Source organism: Schistocerca serialis, chromosome 1 (assembly GCF_023864345.2).
Source record: "Schistocerca serialis cubense isolate TAMUIC-IGC-003099 chromosome 1, iqSchSeri2.2, whole genome shotgun sequence".
In the NCBI taxonomy this organism is placed as follows: domain Eukaryota; kingdom Metazoa; phylum Arthropoda; class Insecta; order Orthoptera; family Acrididae; genus Schistocerca; species Schistocerca serialis.
This window is the reverse complement of record NC_064638.1, coordinates 347,558,953-347,583,561: the sequence shown is the minus strand read 5'-3', so window position 1 is coordinate 347,583,561 and position 24,609 is coordinate 347,558,953. Positions and strand designations below refer to the sequence as shown.

Genomic DNA, 24,609 nt, shown 5'->3' with positions numbered 1-24,609 from the left:
TGGACTCTAATTTATCAGATTATCGGGTTGCCTATTTCGTGTGCTAAATGTGGGTTGTTGTTTAATATTACACTTAATCTATATCCGTGTGATCCCAAACCCATTTCAACATAGGAATTTTAGAGCCTAGTTTATCTCACTTTAAATTATATCGTGCAGAGAATACGTAAAGTTTGTTCATCCCTACGTGTCAGTCCAGTCAATAATTATCTACTTCACACTGTTTATCAGTTATAGCTTTTGACAATTTGGTTACAAGTAAGAAACTTCCTGGCAGATTAAAATTGTGTGTCGGACCGAGAGTCGCCGGTTCGCAGGAAAAAGTGGTTCAAATGGCTCTGAGCACTATGGGACTCAACTTCTGAGGTCATTAGTCCCCTAGAACTTAGAACTAGTTAAACCTAACTAACCTAAGGACATCACAAACATCCATGCCCGAGGCAGGATTCGAACCTGCGACCGTAGCGGTCTTGCGGTTCCAGACTGCAGCGCCTTTAACCGCACGGCCACTTCGGCCGGCATTCGCAGGAAAGCTTCTGTTAAGTTTGGAAGGTAGGATACGAGGTACTGCGGAAGTAAAGCTGTGAGGATGGGTTCTGTGTAGTGCTTGGGTAGCTCTGTTGGTAGAACACTCGCTTGCGAAAGGCAAAGGTCGCGAGTTGCTGTCGCGGCCCGGCACATAGTTTTAACCTACCAGGAAGGTTCGTATCATCGCACACTCCAGTGCAGAGTGAAAATTTAATTTTAGATTGTTACAAATAGTAACATAAATTTTTTTCGCTCTTTACCGAGTAATACGAATACCATGTGGTTTGGCATTCTTGTTAGCATTTGAATGAAACCGCCCGTCGAGCTCAGATGATTCACACAATTTCTATTCTGAGAGTCACATTGCACTAGCATGGTCCCTTGGAACTTAGCTCTCGCAAGAGAATTTCCAGGTGGTAATGTACGTCTGATGGGAATGCTATTTCTTTCAATACCGCCCAGTTGGGGAGACGAAAAAACTGCACTAATTAGTGCTCATCAAGACAGAGATGTTTAGGTCAATACAATTTTAATGAACAATGGCCGTTAAAGGACGTTTTCGGAGTTTACAGAATCAGCTTAGATGTTTTGTGTTACTCTTTGATATAATGTGAATCGGACCTTATAGTTCACAATCCTTGTTTAAAGTTGAGACATAAATACCGAATGGTTTTCCCTTGTTTGTTGGGCTCTTGCATAAGCTTTATTTTTTTTATCACTAGTCAAATGACATCGTGTTATTATTAAAAAAAAATTTCTTGTACTTGTAGCTGTACTCTAGGGCACGAACAATTATTCTAAACTTAAATATATATGGAGGTTATGGCTCATACGACAGGGTAGCTTAATAGCGATATTGGTTGTTTATGTGTCTCTGCTATATAACTATGAAAGTAAATCAAAGCCAACTGTGGCATGTATGTAACAGTTGAGATGTTATAATCGGAATAAAGCTGTTGCTAACTGTACACAGCTTAATTTCTAGTTACAATCGCTTAATGTACGTAGCTTGGTGACGAACGACGGTTATCAGGCCCCCGTAGCCGCAAATGACTCGAAAACTCTGTGTGATCAACTAGAATACTAGAAAAATAAGTAATATATCAGTATTACGAACTTACCCGTACTTCGCGAAATCCGTCAGCATGTTAACCCATCTGTCTCTGACGCGACCGTCTTCAGAGTCTGGGTCCAGGTCAGCAGTACTGTTTTCTCTCATGAACTCCAGCTGCACTTCTGCTCCGTGAGCCACTCCTGCAAATTTGATCAGGCGTTAAGCCCGCAGTGTTTTGACATTTCGTTAATATCGATCTGTATGAGGGAAGGCGACCTTATCGACTATAGCTGCTTATCCACTGTGGCTGCGTGTGAATTCATACCTAGTTATGACTTCGCGAAGTCTACACTGTTGTTTGACATCGCTCGGCAAATACTGAAGCAGGTGCTGGAATTTTATCAAATTTGACTTTTAGAGTTCATATTATAAGAAGGCCAGCACGTCTGCTGATCTATCATACGCCACGACACACTGGCTTTTTTTAAGTCGTCTTCGTATGTTGTTATTGTTCTCAGGTACACAAGTATTTCTACTTTTTACTTAATGTGTCTCCACTATATGATTTATAAGCTCACAAAATCAGGGTTTGCCGTGCAACTTGGGCGATACGCAAAGCACTCAAAGGAAAGGGATGAGCGAGGTAGGGATTTCACAGAGTTTCCGAATTCTACCGACCACCCTCATGACGTTTGTCGAATCTTCTTTATGAAAGACGCCTACAATCCCAGCGTCAATTTGATACCAGTGCTGGCAAAATTTAGCAATCTCATCCTGTGTATTCGAATGCGACCGTTGTGGCAGTAAGTTTTGAGTGTGATGAATGCAGCATTGTACGCTTCAGAGGGGCTGCATCGTAGTATTAGACCAAGACGATTGATCAAATGGTTCAAATGGCTCTGAGCACTATGGGACTTAGCAGCTATGGTCATGAGTCCCCTAGAACTTAGAACTACTTAAACCTAACCAACCTAAGGACATCACACAACACCCAGTCATCACGAGGTAGAGAAAATCCCTGACCCCACCGGGAATCAAAGCCGGGAACGCGGGCGCGGGAAGCGAGAACGCTAACGCACGACCACGAGCTGCGGCCCTGGTTGATCACGTCGATGCCGACCGCAATGCGTGAACTGAGCAGACGTGCTAGACTATAGAATAAATAGGTTTACAGAATGTTTAATCAACTGAAGTGGCCTAGGAGTCCCACAAAGATTATTACAAATGGTTCAAATGGCTCTGAGCACTATGGGACTCAAATTCTGAAGTCATTAGTCCCCTAGAACTTAGAACTACTTAAACCTAACTAACCTAAGGACATCACACACATCCATACCAGAGGCAGGATTCGAACCTGCGATCGTAGCGGTCTCGCGGTTCCAGACTGCAGCGACTAGAACCGCACGGCCACTTCGGCCGGCAAAGATTATTACACATGATATCTGAGGACTTATCAACAACCTGCCTAGAACCGCACGGCCACTTCGGCCGGCAAAGATTATTGCACATGATATCTGAGGACTTATCAACACCCTATGAAAGACCTCATACCTTCGCTATCACATATCCAGATATAACCATGGACAGAGGTGTGCATGATGTTCATTTATCCTAGAGTTGGTGTCTGTCGTTCAGTTGCCCAAAAATATCTGGGAGCTTCTATGTGATGCCACGTGGTGGGGGCAGGAGACTCGGACTAACACCTTTCAGCTGTGGATCCCACTTCCGCGTTGCGGCGTGCGATCAGAGAGTCCCATTGAAGAATATTTCTGGCAAGAGCCATGTGACTCGCATTATTGCCTAGTGCCACGGCTCTTGATGTCACAGTTTGGAGGGATATTACGAACTGCGTCAAGCAGTGGTAATTCACAAAAACCCACCCACTTGTTTCTTTAAAACGGGTGGAACGAAAAGAACGAAATTACGTTCCGTCTAGGCTCAGAAGAATCATAAGCTGTCCTACTTGCAAGCATGAAACAATCAGTCAGTTGGTATGTGACTGCGTAGACCTTTCCAATATAATAAATCCAGGTAGTCTCCTCGAGTCTGCTTCTGGATCTTATTTGGAAATTTGTGGTAAGTTACTATGGGACCAAACTGCTGAGGTCATCGTCCCTAGGCTTACTCACTACTTAATCTAACTTATACTAACTTACGCTAAGGACAACACACACGCGCATGCCCAAGGGAGGACGCGAACCTCGAACGGGGTGAGCTGCGCGAACCGTGTCAAGGCGCTCAGGACCGCGCGGCTATTGCGCGTGGCCGGATCTTAAAATCGACATGAAAGTTAGGTGAACACGAAAAGCCATATCACAATCATATAACTGTACACAGTCAAAATTTAACTCGCTAATATGTTGTAATGTTTTGTGCTACAAAGATTTACATTCACTTATAAAAAGAAACCTTTTGCGCTGAAAAGTGTTCATTCCGTTTTACTGGTTAACAAGAAACTACATTTGTTAATACATTCTGATATTTATAAGGGTACTACATGGTTTGAGATGAGCGCGAGAAAGAAATGTGAGGACGAAAGACTATAGCAGCTGATGATGGCGAGTTTCCAAACCTGCAGGTGGCAGCAGCTCAACCTGCAGCGGCTCTTAGCCCCCTGCAGGCGGGCTGTTCACCTTCGGATCGCGTGTACCACGAAGGTAACTTAACCCTGACTAACTGTAATAGTCACGGTGTCACAGTGTACATTTGTGTCAGAGTGTGTTACTACGCCTCGCTTCGTGAGGTGCCGGTGTTAGACTTTCGCCAAGAAAGCGTATTTTGTACACTGACCACAGGCTGTAGGCGTTAGGTGCTTCTCAAAAACCAGAAGCAGTGAAAATGCGAGATCCTGTTAGGTGCTATTTTAAGAGCGAGTCCCAGAGAGAAAACAATAAACCATCGTGGTTATTTTCTATTATTGCCGTATATTGGGCCCACTTTTATAGGGAAGTCTGAGAGTTCTACACGGATCTGCTGGATTGTCACAACATATCTGATTCTAACGGTCAGCTGCCTCCAGCATAGACATCCTTTTGCTCATAGCTGTCTCTTTCAAACGAAAGAAATAAAAAAATGCAGTCGTCGCATCTCGGCGAAAACTGATATTTATTGTACCGTTTTCTAACTTAATTACAATAATAAAACGTATTAACGAATAATATTTTCCGATTTCCGTTTCTGTCTCCGCTCTGAAGCACACAGAGAACTGTATTTCATATTTTAGAAATGATTAATTAATATTTTACTCGCTAGGTTAAAATAAATTTTCAGTCTGAAGAACATCATCAGATACAAGACAACTTTCAGGGCTCACTACGTCGTTGTTGTTGCCGACTTCAGAAAACTCATGATTAAGCTGAACGAGAATCGTTACTGATATTCCTGTGAGAGTTCGCAGAGGACGATCTTTACTACTAAACAGCTAAACCCTAACCTCAGCTGAGTTGTATGTCACCTACCTAACGGCTTCCAGGAGCGACAAGAACTTGGTTTTCAGATTTGCATATTGTTACTGACCGAATTTAAACACTTAAAATTCTACAATGCGCTCATTAAGAGGAATACTTTTACGTTAAACGTTTAAGACAGTGAGACAGGTACTGAAATTAGAAAGCACATTTATACACTGATGCAGCGCAACTCACGACACGCAAATTATCCGGACTGTACTCATCAAGTATTTAAGAATGACAGCACTTAGCGACTCGCAACAAACTTTACACATTATTTCAAACCTTCCAAAGTTTTTCCCGCTTACAACCTCCACTCCCCCCTAAAGAAATAATGGAGTGAGAAAATTTTATCGTTTCTTGTTGTGGTACACATAACCTATGTATAAAAATGGACAAATCATATAATATTTCAGGAAACTCACTGAAGATGCCTTGTAACAAAGGCGAAACGCGTCTGGGTGCATAAATAAAAATAATAATTTCTATGTGCAGCATGCAAAATAGGCATTTTCTTTGAAACAACTGCGACTTAAAGTTTATCGTTTACTACAATTTCGCAGTTCATGCAACAGAACATCAGCAACAGGCATAACGTTATAATCTACTTCTTCTTTTCTACAATCTATCCGCAATAGACTTTGCAGATTGTATCCAAATATACCACTGAATGTACCTGCAGAATTATATCATTGTACGACAGATAGAGCAGGAAATATGACACCACAAACATCGAGAAAAACTACAGTGTGTTCAGTCAGAATTAAAGAACACAGAAGTTTGAAGCGTTTTTGTATATGAAATTCTATCCTTTATAGAATCGTGGATGGGTGCTACTTGTACATACAGGAACAACACAGTAAAGGTAAAATTGAAAAAAATAGATTTAAGAGTCCTTTGAAATAAAGGTAAACTCAGACAAGAAGATCTACTTTCTCAGCTCACTTTGAATTGTGTTTAGCAGGAGATCATTCGAGAATAAAGGTAATCCCTGAAGAAAGATGAAGGAAATGAAGGTCGGGTGCTGTTAGAACCCAAACTGAAACAGCCGTATGTAGTCTGGCTGGTTTTGGGGATGACTTGACCATTTATCCAACAATATCAGTTGAGAGTACAAGAAGATACACTATTTTAAAGATAAAGCAGAGAGAGCGTAGGCTTACAAATCTCTTATGGGAAGAGCGTATACGTACTGGATAAGATCGACTGGCCAGGGTGGATGCTTAATGACTACGGGAAGACTGGAAGAGTGAAGACATTTAACTATCTGTATGAAGTAATTGTACATAATTAGTTGAAAAAAGAACATGTAAACGTCACTACAGATATTTGGATTTAGGTTATGTCCTGTTCGATATTGGCGATGACGTGGTGCAGACGATTTTCGAAATTCAGCGTGACCCTTTTAAGTTTTGCTGCATTGATTCTGTCGATGACCTCCGAAATTGCTATTTTCAACCCAGCAATGATTTTGGCGTTATTGCTGTACACCTTCTTTTTATTATAGCCCCAAAAAAAAGGGCTCGCATGTGTTTAGATCCGGAAAATATGACAGCCAATAGAGGCCCATGCCAGCGGCTTCTGGGTACCTTAGAGCCCCAATGCGGTCACCAAAGTGTCCTCCAGGACATCAAACACTCTCTTGCTTCGACGCGATCGAGCTCTGTCTTGCATAAACCACATCTTGTCGAAATCAGGATCACTTTGGGTAACGGGGATGAAATCATCTTCCAAAATCTTCACTTACAGTTGGGTAGTCACCGTTCCATCAAGGAATGTCGCGCCAATTGTTCCATTACTGAACATTGCGTGCGCAACACACAGTCACCGGTTGAGGGTGAAGAGACTTCTCGATCGCGAAATGCGGATTCTCAGTCTCCCAAATGCGCCAATTTTGCTTATTGGCGAACATCTCCAAATGAATGTGGGCTTCGTCGTTAAGCCAAACCACGCATGCGCTTACTAATTCCCATCATGCCTCGCGTCAACCAAGCAGTGTGACCTCCTAACGCAAATCGTTCAGAAGTTATGACGATTTTATTTCATGTAGTTCAACAATTGTCACCGTGTACCTATATTTAAAAGAGAGCTAGGGAACACTATTAGAAATTTATGGACATTTCTTTATATTACACAGGATATGAAATACTTTAGAAGGTATTTACAAAAAGACTCGCAGTCCTTAGAAAATTATTTCTTGTTTGATTTAACTGGGTTCAGAAACGGTAGATGGCTGCTCAGACAACTAATTTAATAGAGAAACACATCTGCTGTTTATAGACTAAGTAGTGTGAAACCGTTTGACAATGTAGATACGAAAATGTTATTCGAAGCAACACACACAAGAGGCATGTGACACCTATTAGCAATCGTTATCCGAATAATCTTCGAAGACTGCGAAATCGCTATTGTCTGGAAAAGAGAATGTTAAAATAAAAACTAATCTAGGTGCACAACAAGCATAGAGTTTGTACCCGATAATTTTTAACGTCTACTGATACAGTGAAGATATGTTGAGGCATTGGCTTAAAGAAATAGAGTTTTATACCTGTAACACTAAACAATAAATTACCTAATTAAAAACCTGTTTGCTGTTGAGCGACTTGTTATAGCTGACAGTGGGGACACCCTTCAAAACGCTATTTATAAATTAAATATAACAACGAACAGCTACAACTTAAGAATCACGCACCAAAAAACAGTCATGACTTTTAAAAGTCAAGAACGAGTCCGAAATAAAATCATAGTAAACGACCCGAAAATAGACAGACTGAATGAATTCAACTGCCGGCCGGGGTGGCCGTGTGGTTCTGGGCGCTACAGTCTGGAGCCGAGCGACCGCTACGGTCGCAGGTTGGAATCCTGCCTCGGGCATGGATGTGTGTGATGTCTTTAGGTTAGTTAGGTTCTAGGGGACTGATGACCTCAGATGTTAAGTCCCACAGTGCTCAGAGCCATTTGAACCATTAGAGTCGCTTGTGAAACTCCTCAATCGAAACAAAAATCGGTGGAATGAGACTCACAGCGTCAATAGTAAAGACTAAAGAGAAATAAATCTTGTCACTTCTAAAAGAAATGTGCACATCCTTTTGTGATATACACTGCATCCTAAAGGGTCATTTTCTGCCGCCAGATGAAAAATATCAATGAAAATGTTTACTGTGGGACGGTAATTGTGTCGCGCAATACAGAATAAACATTGGAGAAAGCTCACTAGCGCTACTATTTGGATCCATTACAATGCACAATCTCACAATGAGAACAAGGCAGGACATTAATTATCCGACTTTGGCTGGCGCTTGTTCGATCACCCCCATACAGTCCTGACCTCGCTCGTAGCGACTTCCATTTCTTTTTGCACATGGAAATCTTCCTTCGTGGTCAAAACGTCATTAGTGATGACGAGCTCGGACAGCATATTACCACATGGTTAACAATGTGAGCAGCGGCGTCCTATGTGGAAGGCATGTATGAACATACACAGACGACCCAAAACATTATGACCACCTGCATAAGCTCCTTGGTCCATCTTTGGAACTCAATGTAGCACCGTTTCAGCGTACTTTCGATTCTACAATTTGTTGGTAGGTTTTTGGAGGCTTGTGGGAAGTGTTGTCTGTGCACAAGTCATGTAATTCCCGTAAATAAACCGAGCGAAATGGCGTAGTGGTTATCTTACAGGGTTTCATTTGAGAGAACTACGGTTCAAACCAGCGTCCGGCCATCCTGATTTAGATTTCCGTGATTTCCCTAAATAGCTTCAGGCAAATGCCGGGATGGTTCCTTTGAAAGGGTACTGCCGGATTCCTTCTCCATCCTATCCTAATCCGATTGGACCGATGAGCTCAGTGTTTGGCTTCCTCCCCAAGACCAACAAACTAATCCGTAAATAAGGGGTTGGCGGTTTCTGTTCGTGGTGATAGCACCTGACAGCGACACGTAAGGATTCCATCGGTTTCACATCAGGTGAGTTTGGTGGCCAAGACATCAACGTGATTTCACTATCAAACTATTCAAACCACTGTAGCACGATTATGGCTTCGAGACTTGGACAATTATACTGCTTAAGATGACATCGCCTTCAGGGAAGAAGACATCAAGCATGAAGGGGTGTAGGTGGCCCGCAGCAGAAACGATTTCTTCGATTACTACTACAGGGCGCCTGCAAGCGAAGAAGAAAGTTTCTCATAGCATAATACTGCTCCCACCAGCCTGCGCCCGTGGGGCGGTACATGTTTGGAGCCGCCGTTCGCCTCGGTGATAGCGTCGTGGAGACAATCATCGATTGGTGTAGCAAGAAACATGATTCTTGCAAATGGTCGACATGTTTCCAATGGCTGACTGTTGAATCCCGATGGTCCTATGCCCACTACATTCATAATTGTCGATGTCATTTAGTCAACAAGGGACACGTAGGGGTTGTCTGCTGTGGACTCCCATGTTCTACAATGTATCACGAACAGCGTTCTCCGAAACACTTGTGCGCACCCCAACATGTTCTTCCCGCAGGGATACCACATTCTACTTTACAGAGAAGGCAAGCCTCAGCACCTCACGTTCTGTGAGGATTCCTAGACGTCTAACCACTTAGCGCCTAGTGGTAGTTTCACTGTTCTTTTACCATTTTCCATAGATGCTCACGACAGTAGCATGTGAACATTGTACCAGCTTCGTTGTTTGAGATATTGGTTCACGGTCTCGGCATGTTAATAAACTGCCCTTTGGCAGAGTCACTTATTCCAATAGATTTCCTCATTTACAGCCCATATCTTCGCTAGGGTGTTCCCCCTTCTTTCTCTGCTCCGCTCTCAAACTTTCCTTGCGGCGTCACGTGCCCACAACGCCACCAGGGGGCACCCAACGTCGCGCTGAGCAGTAGTCATAATGTTTTGACTGTTCAGTGTGTGTCACACTATGAAAAGCACGTACAAAATGGTGCGAACTACGTCGACTGATAGAGTAAGATTTGTAGTGTCTCTCCAATAAGGAATTTCTCCATCGTGTACTCTATTTGTTTTTGTTACCAAAAAAAAAAAAAAAAAATGGTTCTGAGCACTATGGGACTTAACTTCTAAGGTCATCAGTTCCCGAGAACTTAGAACTACTTAAACCTAACTAACCTAACGACATCACACACATCCACGCCCGAGGCAGGATTCGAACCTGCGACCGTAGCGGTCGCGCGGCTCTAGTCTGTAGTGCCTAGAATCGCTCGGCCACACCGACCGGCGTTACCAAACAGAACTTACTTCCTGGACACAGCTCATAACAGTGAATTACAGACCAATAGAGAAAAGATCAATAGGTAGACCGATAAAGAGATGTGGAGATCATATGGTAAGCAACTGTAGAAAATATAGGCATGAAGATTGTGTAATAGACAAAGACCTATCCTAACAAGAAAGAAGAAGAAGAAGAAAAAGAAGAAGAAGAAGAAGAAGAAGAAGCAACTCTTATCTTGTTATATGTATCTCCAAATTAGAGTGAGTGTACCAGCTAAAACCTATTATGATAAGAAGTTGCTGAGACACTGCAATGCTGCTTTAAGAACATATGTTCAAATGTATGTGAAATCTTATGGGACTTAACTGCTAAGGTCATCAGTCCCTAAGCTTACACACTACTTAACCTATATTATCCTAAGTACAAACACACACACCCACGCCCGAGGGAGGACTCGAAGCTCCGCCGGGACCAGCCACACAGAAGAACATATGATTTGTCTACGTCCGATACCTGCACATTAATCGAAAAGGGAAATCGACAAATGGAAGAGTTACTTAAAAGAGTATGCTAGATATAACATAAGGTCCGAGGCAATAGATGACTTGATGAACACCTTGAGCTGAAATATGGTAAATTAAATGTAATGTAAGGTGTAAATAATCACAATGATAGTTGAAAGGAGAAATTTAATGTTCAGCGGACAAGTGTTCAGTATGGATAAAGACGTTCTCAACGAAGAATTTTCTAAGACAGAAGTTAAGATGTTTCCAATAGTGTGAGACAGATCTGTGAGAGATGGACATTGCTCAGCATAAAATAAACGTGCCGGCCGGTGTGGCCGTGCGGTTCTAGGTGCTTCAGTCTGGAACCGCGTGACCGCTACGGTCGCAGGTTCGAATCCTGCCTCGGGCATGGATGTGTGTGATGTTCTTACGTTAGTTAGGTTTAAGCAGTTCTAAGTGCTAGTGGCCTGATGACCACAGATGTTAAGTCCCATAGTGCTCCGCGCCATTTGAACCATTTTTTAAAAAATAAACGAGAGTTGTGGTTCCAGAAGAACGGTAAAAAGCTGTGAGAGTTTTATCGCTGAACCAGAACCGAGAAGACGGAGAAAGCCTTTAACAAAAGTAATACAGGAAAGCACTGATTGATGGCCTCAAGAGTTACTGTCAGCGTGTCAAAGCTGGTCGAAGAAAAGTTCTCGAAGCACAAATAAGTTTGGTTACTAACACGCAGCCCTATGACATACAATTCGGCACGAGAAATATAAAATATGAACTACAAAAGAAACCGTTAATCGCTAACCAAAATATCGCACTTAACGCCCTTAATTTGGCGCCGTATGATCACATAAAATCTGCACAAATCCAGTCCAGTGACATGCCAACTGCCTATCATCTTCCCTGCAACATTACTATCGCACCCTACGTAATCAAAGATCGATACTATATGAACGATACTATATGAACACATCTAGGCTCGTGACAAAGTTTGTTTCTCTCTCCATCGTTATCATACAGAGAGCGGCTGTTTCTTTTTATAGAAAACCTTTCTGGCTTGTCCATTCCTAGCAACTAACTACATTCTTCATTCTTCCTACATTCGGTTTAACAAAATTAATTCGTTTCTGCAAGAGCCCCCTGTCCAGTTTAATATTTAGCCATCCAGCACGGCCACCAGCAGGTTAAACGTTGATATGTTTCAGTTTTCTTTCTAATAACAACAGTCAGTAACCACACCTAAGACGACTCCATTTCAGGTCATCTTCGACGACCACTTCAGATTCTCGAAACAATGTCCAATAAAAATTTGACTAATTGTTAAATTGCAGTCAGTCTCGACTCTCTCACCTACTGATAGCTGCCCTGTATAACTTCTTATTAGCCCAGGAACGCGGTAACAGTAATCAATTAGTAGCCTGAAAAGGTCCCTCAATTTGCGGGAATCAGATGCACTTCTCTGTAGACATCTCGGAATACAACTTTTAACTGTTGTGGCCGGTGGCATGTTTAGGTGTCTTTCACCATTCTTTATGTATTTTAAGCAAAAAGGTATGATTCTATATCATATCACATAAATCAAAAATAATAGCCTCGTCTCCTCCTTTTATGTGAAATACCACGAAGTATGATATTTTTCATGTTCAATCTCCATAAATATCAGTTTACAAATGGATAAATAGAAAGAAAATCGTAACTACTCCCTTCTTTTTAGCGTTCCATAAACCAATTTTCTCATAATCAGGTGGTCGCGGCCATCACCAAACGTTGACGTAAAGCTTACACTTCACTTGGCATTGTTTCGAAAAACTTAATGTAATTGAGATATACGATGTCAGATTATTGTGTAGCATCACCATATAGAAATGATCCGAATCGCGTTGAATCGTTTAACGGTTCAGTAGTAAAGGACAATATTAATGCCTGGCGGCAATATTCATGCAGTTCATCTTTAGAAATTTGTTTAAAATACATCAAGTATATCGAAAAATCGTAATATTTATCAAATTAAAATCGAAATCTTTATTGTTTTACAAATATATCTAAGTACAATTCTGGGGATAAGTATTTTGTTTTACGTTAATAAACAGTTACTTAGTCATTATACAGACAATATTTCACTAAAAAGGAGAAAAAATACCCACCACATATACAAAAGAAAGACTCGACGAACCTGTTACGGTCTCATAATATGAGAAGAATGTACTCCTACGTGGCGAGTTCTAGATGGCGGATGGGGAGCTCCTCACCAGCTTTGCTGGCGGACTTGAGTGAAATAAAATAGCTCTCGCGGACCAAACACAAACCTCATCAGTCTCATTTTTCATTCTTCCATATCTCATTCATTGTGTCGTATTAATCATAATCATTCATCCCCATTACGGTCGGAGGAAGGCAACGACTACCACCTCCACTAGGGCCTTGCCTAGTACGGCGGTGCTGGTCTCCCGCATCGTTCCCCTACGCTCTGTCAAGAAGCATGGGACTTCATTCCCATATTTCATCCACCACCTTTCCAGATCACATCTGGACTAGTAAACCCAGAACTTGGCCAGACACTTGATCATTGATCAGTAAATCATACAAGTAAGGGGAGTCTTATATTGAAGGAGTCCACCGGTTTTGACAGTCACAAGATAATCCAGCGAAGACTCCATTCGGATATGATGCAGTGTCACATACAGGGCTAAGACGAGTCGGAACTCCTATCGACGCACTGAATAAACACACATACACATGCAACATATTCCACGCAAGAATAGACTAAAATTTAACAAACCAGAAATGTCTTCGTATTCTGCCACAGCAAATATCAATTCTGTAAGGAAGGTTGGTAAGTTGAAACATCTAACAGATATCTTATATTAACACAAGAGATATGTAATGCTGATCAGGATCCGATCGAGTGAGGACGATATCGGTAATACAGGATCACCAGGAGTAAGGGGAAGAGAAAATCTTGCACAGTACGGGGTGAATTTCTTGGTACACAATAGAATATTTGATTTCACTGAGGATTTTTCATATAATTCAGCAAGAATAGCACCGTTAATAATCAAGACAGGAAACAATATCTACGCACTGATAAATGTTCGTGCTCCAACTAATGTTAAAAATAGAACTGATAAGGAAGGAACTGAAAAAAATTGGGATTAACTTGACTTATTGTTAACAATCATACCTCATACTAATATTAAAATTCTTCTTGGTGGATGTAATGCGAAGATAGGGAGAAAGAAGAAATTTCGAAGTGTGGTGGAACGATGGCTCACTCATGAACTTACAAACAGGAATGGAGAATTATTAATAGAATTTTCTACTGCACATTGGTTGGTGTTGGTGACGAGAAGGTTTAAGAGAAGTCGATATTAGTTAATGACTTGGAAATGTCTTAACCTCAAGCTAGGAAAGTTTCAGATAGCTCGTGTGGCCATGGATAGGAAATTTCATAATGAAATCTATAATGTTAAAGTCTTGCCTGGCGTCGATATTGATTCAGACCACTACGTTCCAATAACGAAAACCAATCTGACAGCTAAAGTAAAAACAAACCCCAGAAGTTGGACAGAAAGAAAACTTATGATCCTAGTTATGTTGCTAATAATCATATTTATTAGAAATGATTTTGAATGCCTTTAAGTGATAATCTAGCAGCAATTGTCAAGGGATAGAAAGCCTTGGCTGAAGAAGTTGCTTCCTTATAGAAACGGAAGAAACGTGCTTGGTTGTACGATGAATGCGATATAGTAAACCTGCGCGGGCATAAAGCTTGGTTAGTGACCAACAAAAGAAAACTGAAAGTTCCAGGGAGGAATTAATCAATCCTGAACGATCCACAGCTACAGAAATTCGAAGAGTCAAAAGGAAATTTCACTAGGACTCACTAATATCTATGTAGGAGGCTTTAGTTTGCCGTAAGACGAGAGATTGCTGTGAGACATTTAAGCAGTACCAGTCGAAATATACACCGTCTACTCTTATGATGAAACATATGAATGGAAATGTAGGACATAATTATGACACTTCAATGATCTTGGATGAATGCTTCAGAAAGTTACTAAATATGCGGAACCTTAACAGTATTATCTGAGAAATAAAACGCATTCGGAAAATGTTACACCCCTCCCGCCCCCCACCTCCCTCCCTCCCACACACACACACACACACACACACACACACACACACATACACCCACACACACAACCAGACGAAGCATCAACAGCGATTAATTCGCTTCGGAATTATATGGCAGCAAGTCAGAATCAGCTAATGGCAGAACTTTGGAAGTATACGGATATTTGGAGAGTTCAGAAATTTCCAGAGAAATGAAATGTTGCAATAATCTATGCACTACAGAAGAAAGGAGATAGATCGGATCCAAATAGTTATAGAGATATATCTTTCTTTCTAAGGAACTGTATTCCAGAATTCATGAACAGCTTGATGGTGAATTAGGTGAATATCAATTATTAGTCTTTCATGGATAATGAAACACCAAAATATCATATGTAAGAAGGTAGTGATCACCTCCGTCAGCTTTAAAAAATCCTATGACAGTAACCATCGTGGATCTTTCCTGTCTATCCTTACAGAATTTGGTTTACGTCAAAAATGTGTCATTCTCATTGCGGTCACTTTTCAAAATATTACATCTTTCGGAATTCAAATTGGCTTTCGATGAGGTGTTGTATTTTCTCCATTACTGTTTAATTACGTGCTGCAGAAAATTGTGCGTGATGGAACAAGATATTTCGACAATCTGTTAAGATTGAAAGAAAGATTTGACTTAACTGTCTTGAATTTGCAGATGATTTGGCGTTGTTAGCAAACAATAGCAAAGAAGCAAAGTTTGAGGTAGAAGAACGAGAACGATTAGCGGCAAAGTTGGGGTTGCAAATTTCTTTTGAGAAGACAGAAGTGATGTCTACCTCCTCAATCGGCAAATCCCATATTATACTCCACAATGCCCAAAAATTAATTTGATAAAAAAGTTTAAATATCTTGGTGAGATTGTTATACTTGGAATGCCAATGAAAGAGCATCAATAGACAGTAGAACACAGAGAACTACCTGGGCAACTTACAAAAAAACGATCATTTTAACAAATGCCAAAAATTCGGCATTATTCCTCCCTTGTTAAAATGGAGGAAACTTACCCAACTGAAACATTATTTTAAATAAACACCCAAACAACACTTGACAAACTGCATAAAGTTGCTATAAGAATACTCTGAAGGATTATCAATGAAAAACACCAAGCTAATGGTCAGAGGAGTTCTTTCCCAATTCGGTGATTTATTAAGAAAGTGAATCCATTGCTGATACAATGCGATAAAAAAGGGTTGCTTTTTTGGGCGTATTCCTCGCTTACTGAATACTAGACTCCTGAAACAACTTTTTGACTACTTTTGGAACAGCAAAACAACTGGTTTAAAAAGTACAAACGTATGTAAATGAAATGAACATTAAGAAAGATCACATTAAACAGACAGCAGAGAAGCCGTTGCACATTCGAGGCATCACGACGGAATTGCGTGATATTTGCAGAAAGACGAGCCTCCAGATGACATAGAATGAAGAAGTTCGGAGTAAGGAGGAAATTGTTCACTACTAAGATCTAAAGTTGTTCATTGTAGACTCTGTTGTATAATATTTGATTTTATTGACCCAATGTGAGACTAAACTGTGCCAATAAATAAATAACCGAAAGACTTTCTACACTGTGTGGCGTATAGCGTCTTAAGTTAGAATATCATCTCAGCTGAGAACAAAAGATATTTTCGGGTTCCGACTTTCAGGTATTTTCATCGTGTTCGTTGTTTCTGTGATATATAGGGTGAACACCGGCAGACCACAAGGACAGACTGCTGATTGGGATGGAGGAACAAACTTCCTGTGGATATGTGTCCGAAAATGCATCGTTGCCTCAGTAGATGGCCGGACGAATGAATGTTCCTCTGACCACAAGCAGTGTGTTTCTAGTGCGTTTTAGGATGTGTGATTGACGCAATGTACTGTAAACAGCCAAACATTCTGGAATTCACGTCGAGAACAAGCCTAGTTGGTGTTGCTGTACGGCCAAGCAGATGGAAACGGTCGAGAGGTAGCACGGCTATACCAAAACAAGTACGCTCACAGACAACCACATTACACAATATTTCAAGCGCTTTTTGGGTGTTATCATGGCTTCTTTTAGACAGACGAACACGCAGGGAGGGAGCGGACTTTGCGAACACCAGATTTGTAGGACAGCATTCTACAGGAAATTGAAACGACCTCTTAGTGTAAGCTGCAGGTCAGTGTCCCGCCAACATGATGAAAGCCGAAGTACGATTATGTATATCCTGCATGACAACCGTTACTATCCCTACGAGCTGCAACGAGTGCAAGGATTATCAGCACCAGATTTTTCTCCACGGTAAGGATCTTGTCGATGGTTTTTGCAGCAGACCATGACAATTATAGGATATCTGTCATCAGTCCTCTATACAGACGAAGCAGCCTTTATCAGAACTGGCATTATTAGTCTGCATAATCGTCATCTCTAGGCACTTGGTCTGAGGAACTTTTATTTGTCAGCACCGCCTACCGCCGCAACGATGCATTTCGGGACACATGTTCATAGTACATTTTTTCCTCCATTTCCCTTCAGTAGTCCGTTCCTGAAGTTTGTCAGTTTTATTAATGTTCACCACTGGGGATCCTGTTTGCTCTAATAAAGATAGCCCAGGGTTTTATTGTCAGTCACAGATCCAAACACAACTCAAATATTGCACATTTCCTTCTTCTTAAGACTCAATAAGCCATGAGCCGCGCGCTCGTCAGAAATGAAGCCCCATTTCCTTCACTGCTGCTTGAGTAACTATTTCCTTGCTCCTCTGAGGGGTTTTGGAAATGAATATAACCTGCTGGAAATAAGGAACTGAGTCGCATAATTACGATTAAGTGCATGACAGTATTTCATCTCGTATGGTATACTGGTAGGATATAGTACAACAGTTTAGCACACATATGGAGAAAGTGCCTGGAATGAAAATCAAATGGTGTACGAGTCTTAACCCCTCATTCCACCAAAATGTCCCCCTTGATAGGCGTCTTAGTATACAATTACAATTCGTTTTTTATGTGTGGGTCCTCCGCCGGTACAAATTTCTTAAAAGAAGTAGTTTTCCAGATTAGTCAGTATCTTTTAATTTGAAACAAACACTGTGTTTTCAGCATGTTCTGGTCGTCATAGCAGCAAGGAATAAACAACACACACTAATGGAAAAGAATCCCACCTCCAAGGCAGAATTAATACAAAATAATTTTGGGAACACGTATGTCTAGGTAACATACCTAAGTGTTTAACGATGCAAGGTCACATCGCAAATGTGCAATACTGGTTCATTACTAACTAATCTATCCCCCGGAATGTTGAATGGAAGAATGGTGTCGTGGATGCAATGCGTCGCGTAGGTGCCAGTTGTCAGTTTGTGGGACTGAGTGCCGTGCCTGTTGCACTTTGTCGGTTATGCGGATGACGCTGGAGTTGACGTCCGATGATATCCGGTACATGCGGGATTGGAGACAGGCCTGGTAATCAAGCAGGCCAAGCGAACCTGTCGACACTCTGTAGAGCATACTGGCTTCCAACGACGGTATGTGGTCTAACATTATACTAGTGGAATACAAACCCTGGAATGATGTTAATGAATGGCAGCACAACGGGTCGAAGCGCCAGACTGACATACAGATATGGAGTTAGGGTGCGTGGGATAACCACGAGAATGCTCCCGCTGTCCTACGAAATCGCACACCAGACCCCAACTGCAGGTGTAGGCCCAGTATGTCTAGGCCGTACACAGGTTGTTGCATGTGTTCATCTAAACTCTTTCTAATCAACACACAGTCATCACCGGCACCGAGATAGAAAGGGCCTTCATCAAAAACACAATAGACTTTCACTCCGCTCTCCAATGAGCTCACGTTGCAAACCTGGGTGGTTTGTTGTCAGTGGAGTGCACGCCACAGGGCGTCTGTCTCGGAGCTGACCTTGCGGTAACAGATCTGTGACAGTCCACTGTGTCACTGTGGTGCCAACTGCTGTAGATTTGCTGCTGTAGATGCAGTACGAGGCACCAGAGCCACACGCCGAACATGATGGTCTTCCCTCTCGGTAGTGCTACTTGGTCATACTGAGCCCGGCTTTCTTGCGACAGTGCATTCCCCTGACCACCGCTCCCAGCGATTATGTACAGGGGCTACATTCCTACCCAATCTTTCTACAATATCGCAGAAGGAACAACCAGCTTCTCATAGCTCTATTACACGGCCTCGTTCAAAGTCATTGAGGTGTTGATAATGGCGTCTTTGTTGCCTTAAAGGCGATCTTACTTAACATTAACTCACAACGTCCAATCTCAAGGGTAACTAACGCTTACGACCGTTACAGCTCGTATTTGAAGCAAACCCGATCTGCATCCTCCTAGTGGCGCCACTGGCACCAAATTTAATCGACCGGCGTGAAATCTTAGTAGACGTCATCTTTAAGGTGTACAAACACGCTTAACAACTTTCGTTCATCTCGTACAACTCCTTCATGGTGTTGGTTTTTTTTTCGCGTCAGGATATGATGAACAACACCATTGCGGGTACCAGCATAACTATCATAGAAGAGAAGTTAACGTCTCACCTACTTTGGTTTATTTAACATTTTACGGACGTCATCACTTCTTGTATTTTCCATATAGCTTCGAGAATCAAAACACGCTGTTAGCATATATTTTCGAGTGATGTAGATTGATAAGGCCCAGGAGACTGTGAGATGACTTCTTCTTTTCTTTAAAAACGAAAACAGTTATAAGCAACCGGCGTTATTAATGTACATAATTATATTAGTTATCTATCGCTTACTGTGACGAAACAGTCACGACTTGGTGCAGTGCTCGCTTGAGAGCTTCCGTTGAGATAAAAGAGATAAGGCGATCATTAATCGTGCTGAGTACAGCGGTAATTGCTTTGGTCAAGATAAGTCTGGCCGTATACCGGGAGCCACTTTGTGATAGCCATTAGTTTGAACAAGACACGTCTTGTGAGACACTGGAGTCGCTTTCGGAAAGACATGTCATCTGTCCCCGTTCAGCCATCCAGAATTAGATTTACCGTGGCTTCCTTTAAAAACTTAAGGTAAATCCTTCGATGGTCCCTCTGAAAAGGACGCCGTCGATATTTTTCCCTCCCCTTCCCTAATCCGAGCTCCTGCTCCATTCCTAATGACTTCACTGTCGGCAGGACGTTAAACACAATTTTCTTAAATCCTCCTCCATCGCTTGTAATACAATGATAATGTTACTTAATTGAAATGTATCCATGAAATGACAAGAGTGCGAAAAGTTTTGAAATAGATTATTCCCGGTCATTCTGTGTTTACTGTTGCAGGCAAATGAGTTCTCTGTGGTTAATAGTAAGCTTCAAGCAACTTGTACCACACTATGAACGATTCTTTTGGAATCGTGTTCCTTCTTGGTATGCCCTTCTCAAAATTAACTTGACATAACTGTGCTGTTACAGAAACTGAATTCTTACATTTTCGAAGAAAATATTCGTACAACGAAAACAGCTCCGAAATGTACACTGAAGCGATGTAATTTACAATTCAGGCAAAAACAGCAAAGAGTGATATACATAAGACTATCAAAAGTATTTTCTCAACGATTCATTTAAAGATTTGTAATTATCTGAACTTTCATCTTGATAATCGGTGCCGATATTGGAAAAGTGTTATAAAGTAAGTGACCTTTACCTACCTGGATACTGCGGCAAGGGCGTATTTGGACCTCTGTAGGCAAATTGATAGTAGTAAAAAGTCTGTGACGATGCGTTGGCCATGAGATGCAGTGTGGAATCCGTCGGCTCGGCGAATTTAATGTCCGTGAACATCTAAAAAGATATGTGAGTAGATTTTCAGTATATGTTACATGAGGCATAGAAGTTACATTCTCAGTTTACAGTGCGTCTTTAATGCAAGACTGTCTCCGAGAATAATGTATCGAACCAGTAAATGCTGAATACTAAGGTCAGGATAATTGTACGTGTTTCTTAAGTTTTGTTCTTAGTCATGAGTGTCTGTTTTCCAACATTCTTAAAGATCTCCAATGCGTTTCGAATCACGGAACACCACGCGAGCACCAACTTCTAGAGCACTGAGTGCTGCCAATGAGCGGAGCTAGCCAAAATACTAGCAGTTTCTCTTCTGTCATTTGTTCGTCAGTGACGCATTGCTATCAGTTATTGTATAATTCAACGTTATATTCCAGATTATAAACTTAAATATATTTCATGTTCCACTAGGGGAAGTGTGTCTGCTAATCTGCCAATTACATGATTCGCTTCTATATGCCGCACACAATATCTGTTCATATGATTTCTTTCTTTCACTTGTCTTCGACCCTTTCTGGAGATACGGCTCAGATTATTCGACTTTTCTCCAACTGTGTCGATGGTGATTTATTCTCATATTTTAAATTCACTGCATAACATAAACAAAAAAAAAAAAAAAGAGAAAAACCTAAAGCGCACAGAAGGTTGATTGAATGTCAATGTACTAATATGTAGCTGCATGTACCCTTCAGTAACATGTGTTTAAATGCTTACAGTTGCAATTCTCCGTGACAGGTGGACCTGCCACCAGAGTGCATCAATGTTATTGGTGTTTAGTGTTCCTATAAGGCCTGTTAGGATACAGAAGGGGGCGAGAAAAACATCAGATGATGACAGTTCATCGTCAAGGGCGCAATGACCGTGAGTACTCGTGTGACAAAGTGTGACAGAATTAGAAGGAGCCTCATTAGGGGTCTCCATTTACCGGATGGTCGAATCGTGCTATGCCCTTATTTGTGAGGCATCTAGATGTGACAGTGGCCTCATGTTGGACTGAATGGAAACGCGAGTGCAGGCATATTCATCGCCAAGTGTCCAGTCGGCCACGTCTCACCACCACAAGTAAGGATCACCGTACTCTGCACCAAGTACATCATAACGCCTTTGTATGTACGCCCGCCATCCGAGAACATGTAATGGACTCCGTGTCGCTCTGTGTCATCCCGCATCACTTGTCGGAGACTTACGCTGCCACGTTAGGGAATTAGCATCCCACGCGTAGACTGCCGTTAACGCCACAACGGAAACAGCTCCGGTTTGAGTGGTGCCGTAACCGGAATGCACGGACTGCTTATGAATGGCACCGTTTTATGCTCAGCGATAAATGGCGTTTCTGAACTATAGCGGATGATCATTGTCGGCAAGCAAAGCGGTGGCGTGAGGAGAGGTCCTATTATTTCATTGTTTTGGAGACTCAGAACGGGGCTATTCCCAAGCCGTACTGTGGCGAGTCAGGTCACGGCTGGTGGGGACTGAGGGAACTCTGACGGCTCAGCCTTACGTCACCAGCAGCCTCGGTCCTCGTATGTTACCTCTTATGCGGCAGTATCGTGTTGCCATTTTTCAACACATTAGTTCTTGTTCACACCTGACAGATGATTCTATGAAATGTCTGCGTGATGCTGAGTTAGTACTATCGCCAGCAAGCTCCGCAGATCTGTCCCCGATAGAACATGTGTGGCATCAGATCCGACGCATTCCTCGTCCCAGCACCAGTACTCAGGGTATGAAGGGCCAGTTAGAACAGTTGAGGAGCAGCTCGTCTCAGGAGGCGATACGGCGAATTTGTGACGCACATCGCAACTTAATGAGTGCATACGCGAAGGCGCAACGTCGTACTTCTTACAGGGCTCATTGTGGCGCATTCTTTTATGTTTGACACAATTTTCCAGTCACCAAAATAATATTGCATACTTCCTCAACCCATAAAGTTTCAACTCGTTTCCTCTTGCCTTCCTGGGTGTTCCGCCAGGTGCTGACTCATGATCTTAGCAATGGATTAGATGGCTTTTTTGCTGTTCAGTGACGTATAGAAATACATTTGTCCTCACTATGACGTATCATTTATACGCTGCAGTGTCACCAGCCATCTTACGTAACAGGCTTTGCCCCTTAGCGATCACAGGGCAGCTGTCTCCTGAACATTCTCAAATTTTCGTTTTTATTGCCAAACCCAGATTTATAGCACTGTGGGGTATATTCAAAGTACCACTTACAGTAATTACAACTTTATTTGCCTTTGCACATCGGAAATGCAGGTATATTTGGCTTGAGTGTACAATTTTAGACTATGAGTCTTGTCAGAGATGTACGATTTTACTGCGAAAGAGAGAGAAGCAAAACGGAGAAAAATGAGCTTGAATGGGGCAAATATTTAATGTTACAGAACTTCACAAATTCCGCCAGAGAAACTTCGAGAGAGTTCCATATCGCTGATTCATGATACTATTCTGATGTGGAAAGTGTGAGGACAACGTACCGGCTACCACTCACATATTAAATAAGCAGCTTTGAACTCGCAAGAGCATCCTCAGCAACAACCACATAAAACTACCACTTAGGATTAGATACAGAGTTCAGTTACAGAGCAACTGACGGAAACGCAAAATGACAATTATTTCACGCTTAAGCTCAGAAAAAGGCTGACATTTTTCTGTGGAATATAGGAGAAACGGTTTTTGGTGTGCTGAGTCACGGCACATAATATGGTACGCTGATAGCTGTGTATGGTGCAGGCATACGGTTGGTGATAAGTATTTGCACTGTAATACAGTGAAATTCTGGGCCGTTCGCTTTATTTGACCTTGGGATATTTTAATTGCTTTGAGTAAAATAGACACTAGTTTTTACAATAATTTTTAAGCAATTGTCATTGCATTCTTGTTCGAAGAAATTGAAACGGGGTAGGGGGAACAGATAGCTCAAAGCACCGACCAGAGCCCCCTTGCAACCCTGAGACGAATTACAACTTCAACTGCGTGTCAATTTCACATACAAACATCGAAACATCTACATATCTTGCAGCACTGATAATGTAAATACATCCGTCATTAATTGTACCAGATCTTAATTGATGATTTCACCTACAATTAAATGCTGAAACACTGACCGTGAATGAAGTGGTGCAGTGGTTGAGACAGTAGACGAGCCTGAGGGAAGGCGACCGCTCAAGCACCGGCAGACCGTTCAGGTCCAGGTGGCCCGTGGTTTCCCAAAACCACTTAACGCAAATTTCAGGATGATTCCTCTGGGAAGGACAGTGCCAGTTTACCCAATCCTAGTCCGTGCTCCATCTGTAATGACTTCACAGAAAACGTGATGTCAGCCCGAATCTACCTTTCTCCCTGCGTAATAGCAACAAGCGAAGGTCCAGCATGATGTTAGTGGTGGCATGACTGTAGTAGCCTTTGGTAACAACAGTAGTAAGCGAGTGGATATGTATAGCAGTTTACTGTAACTGTTCTTTGCGCTCTACAAGATGCAATACAAGTTTACTTATATTCGTTTTAAGGTCTCGCACACTTCAATGGAAAATTAGTTGAAACTTCAAACGTCCCCTTAAAAAATTATAAATGGCTGTGCTTAAACTGACACACAATATTTTTTAGCGCAACGCAATCTGACTTTCAAAAATCCCTACAAAAGAATGGCCCTGACTAACAATAACCTATACCTTTCATGAATCACTAATCTCACAAAAATTTTCGCTACTCAAACTACTGCAATACAGCGTGCGCCAGTACTGCCAGCTGAAAAAAAGATTCTAACTACTGAAGGCACTAACTACTGATAGGCATAGTTAGCAAATGAAAGATTTTGTTAGGGAACAAACAATGTATCTACCTTAATAGTGTTCAAAAGTCATTATATATATATATATATATATATATATATATATATATATATATATATATATATATATATATATATG

The 24,609-nt window shown here is 41.7% G+C and overlaps 1 protein-coding gene across 1 annotated transcript in view; it reads right to left on the bottom strand.

Annotated features, from left to right (window-relative positions):
- Positions 1 to 24,609, bottom strand: part of LOC126471978 (fatty acyl-CoA hydrolase precursor, medium chain-like) — an 88,220-nt gene that overhangs the window by 6,565 nt on the left and 57,046 nt on the right. Inside the window, exons 10-11 of the mRNA XM_050099906.1 lie at positions 20,546 to 20,678; positions 1,650 to 1,782 (exon numbers count right to left, since the gene is read on the bottom strand). Coding sequence (XP_049955863.1) covers positions 1,650 to 1,782; positions 20,546 to 20,678 — 266 coding nt within the window. The remainder of the gene's footprint in view (positions 1 to 1,649; positions 1,783 to 20,545; positions 20,679 to 24,609) is intronic.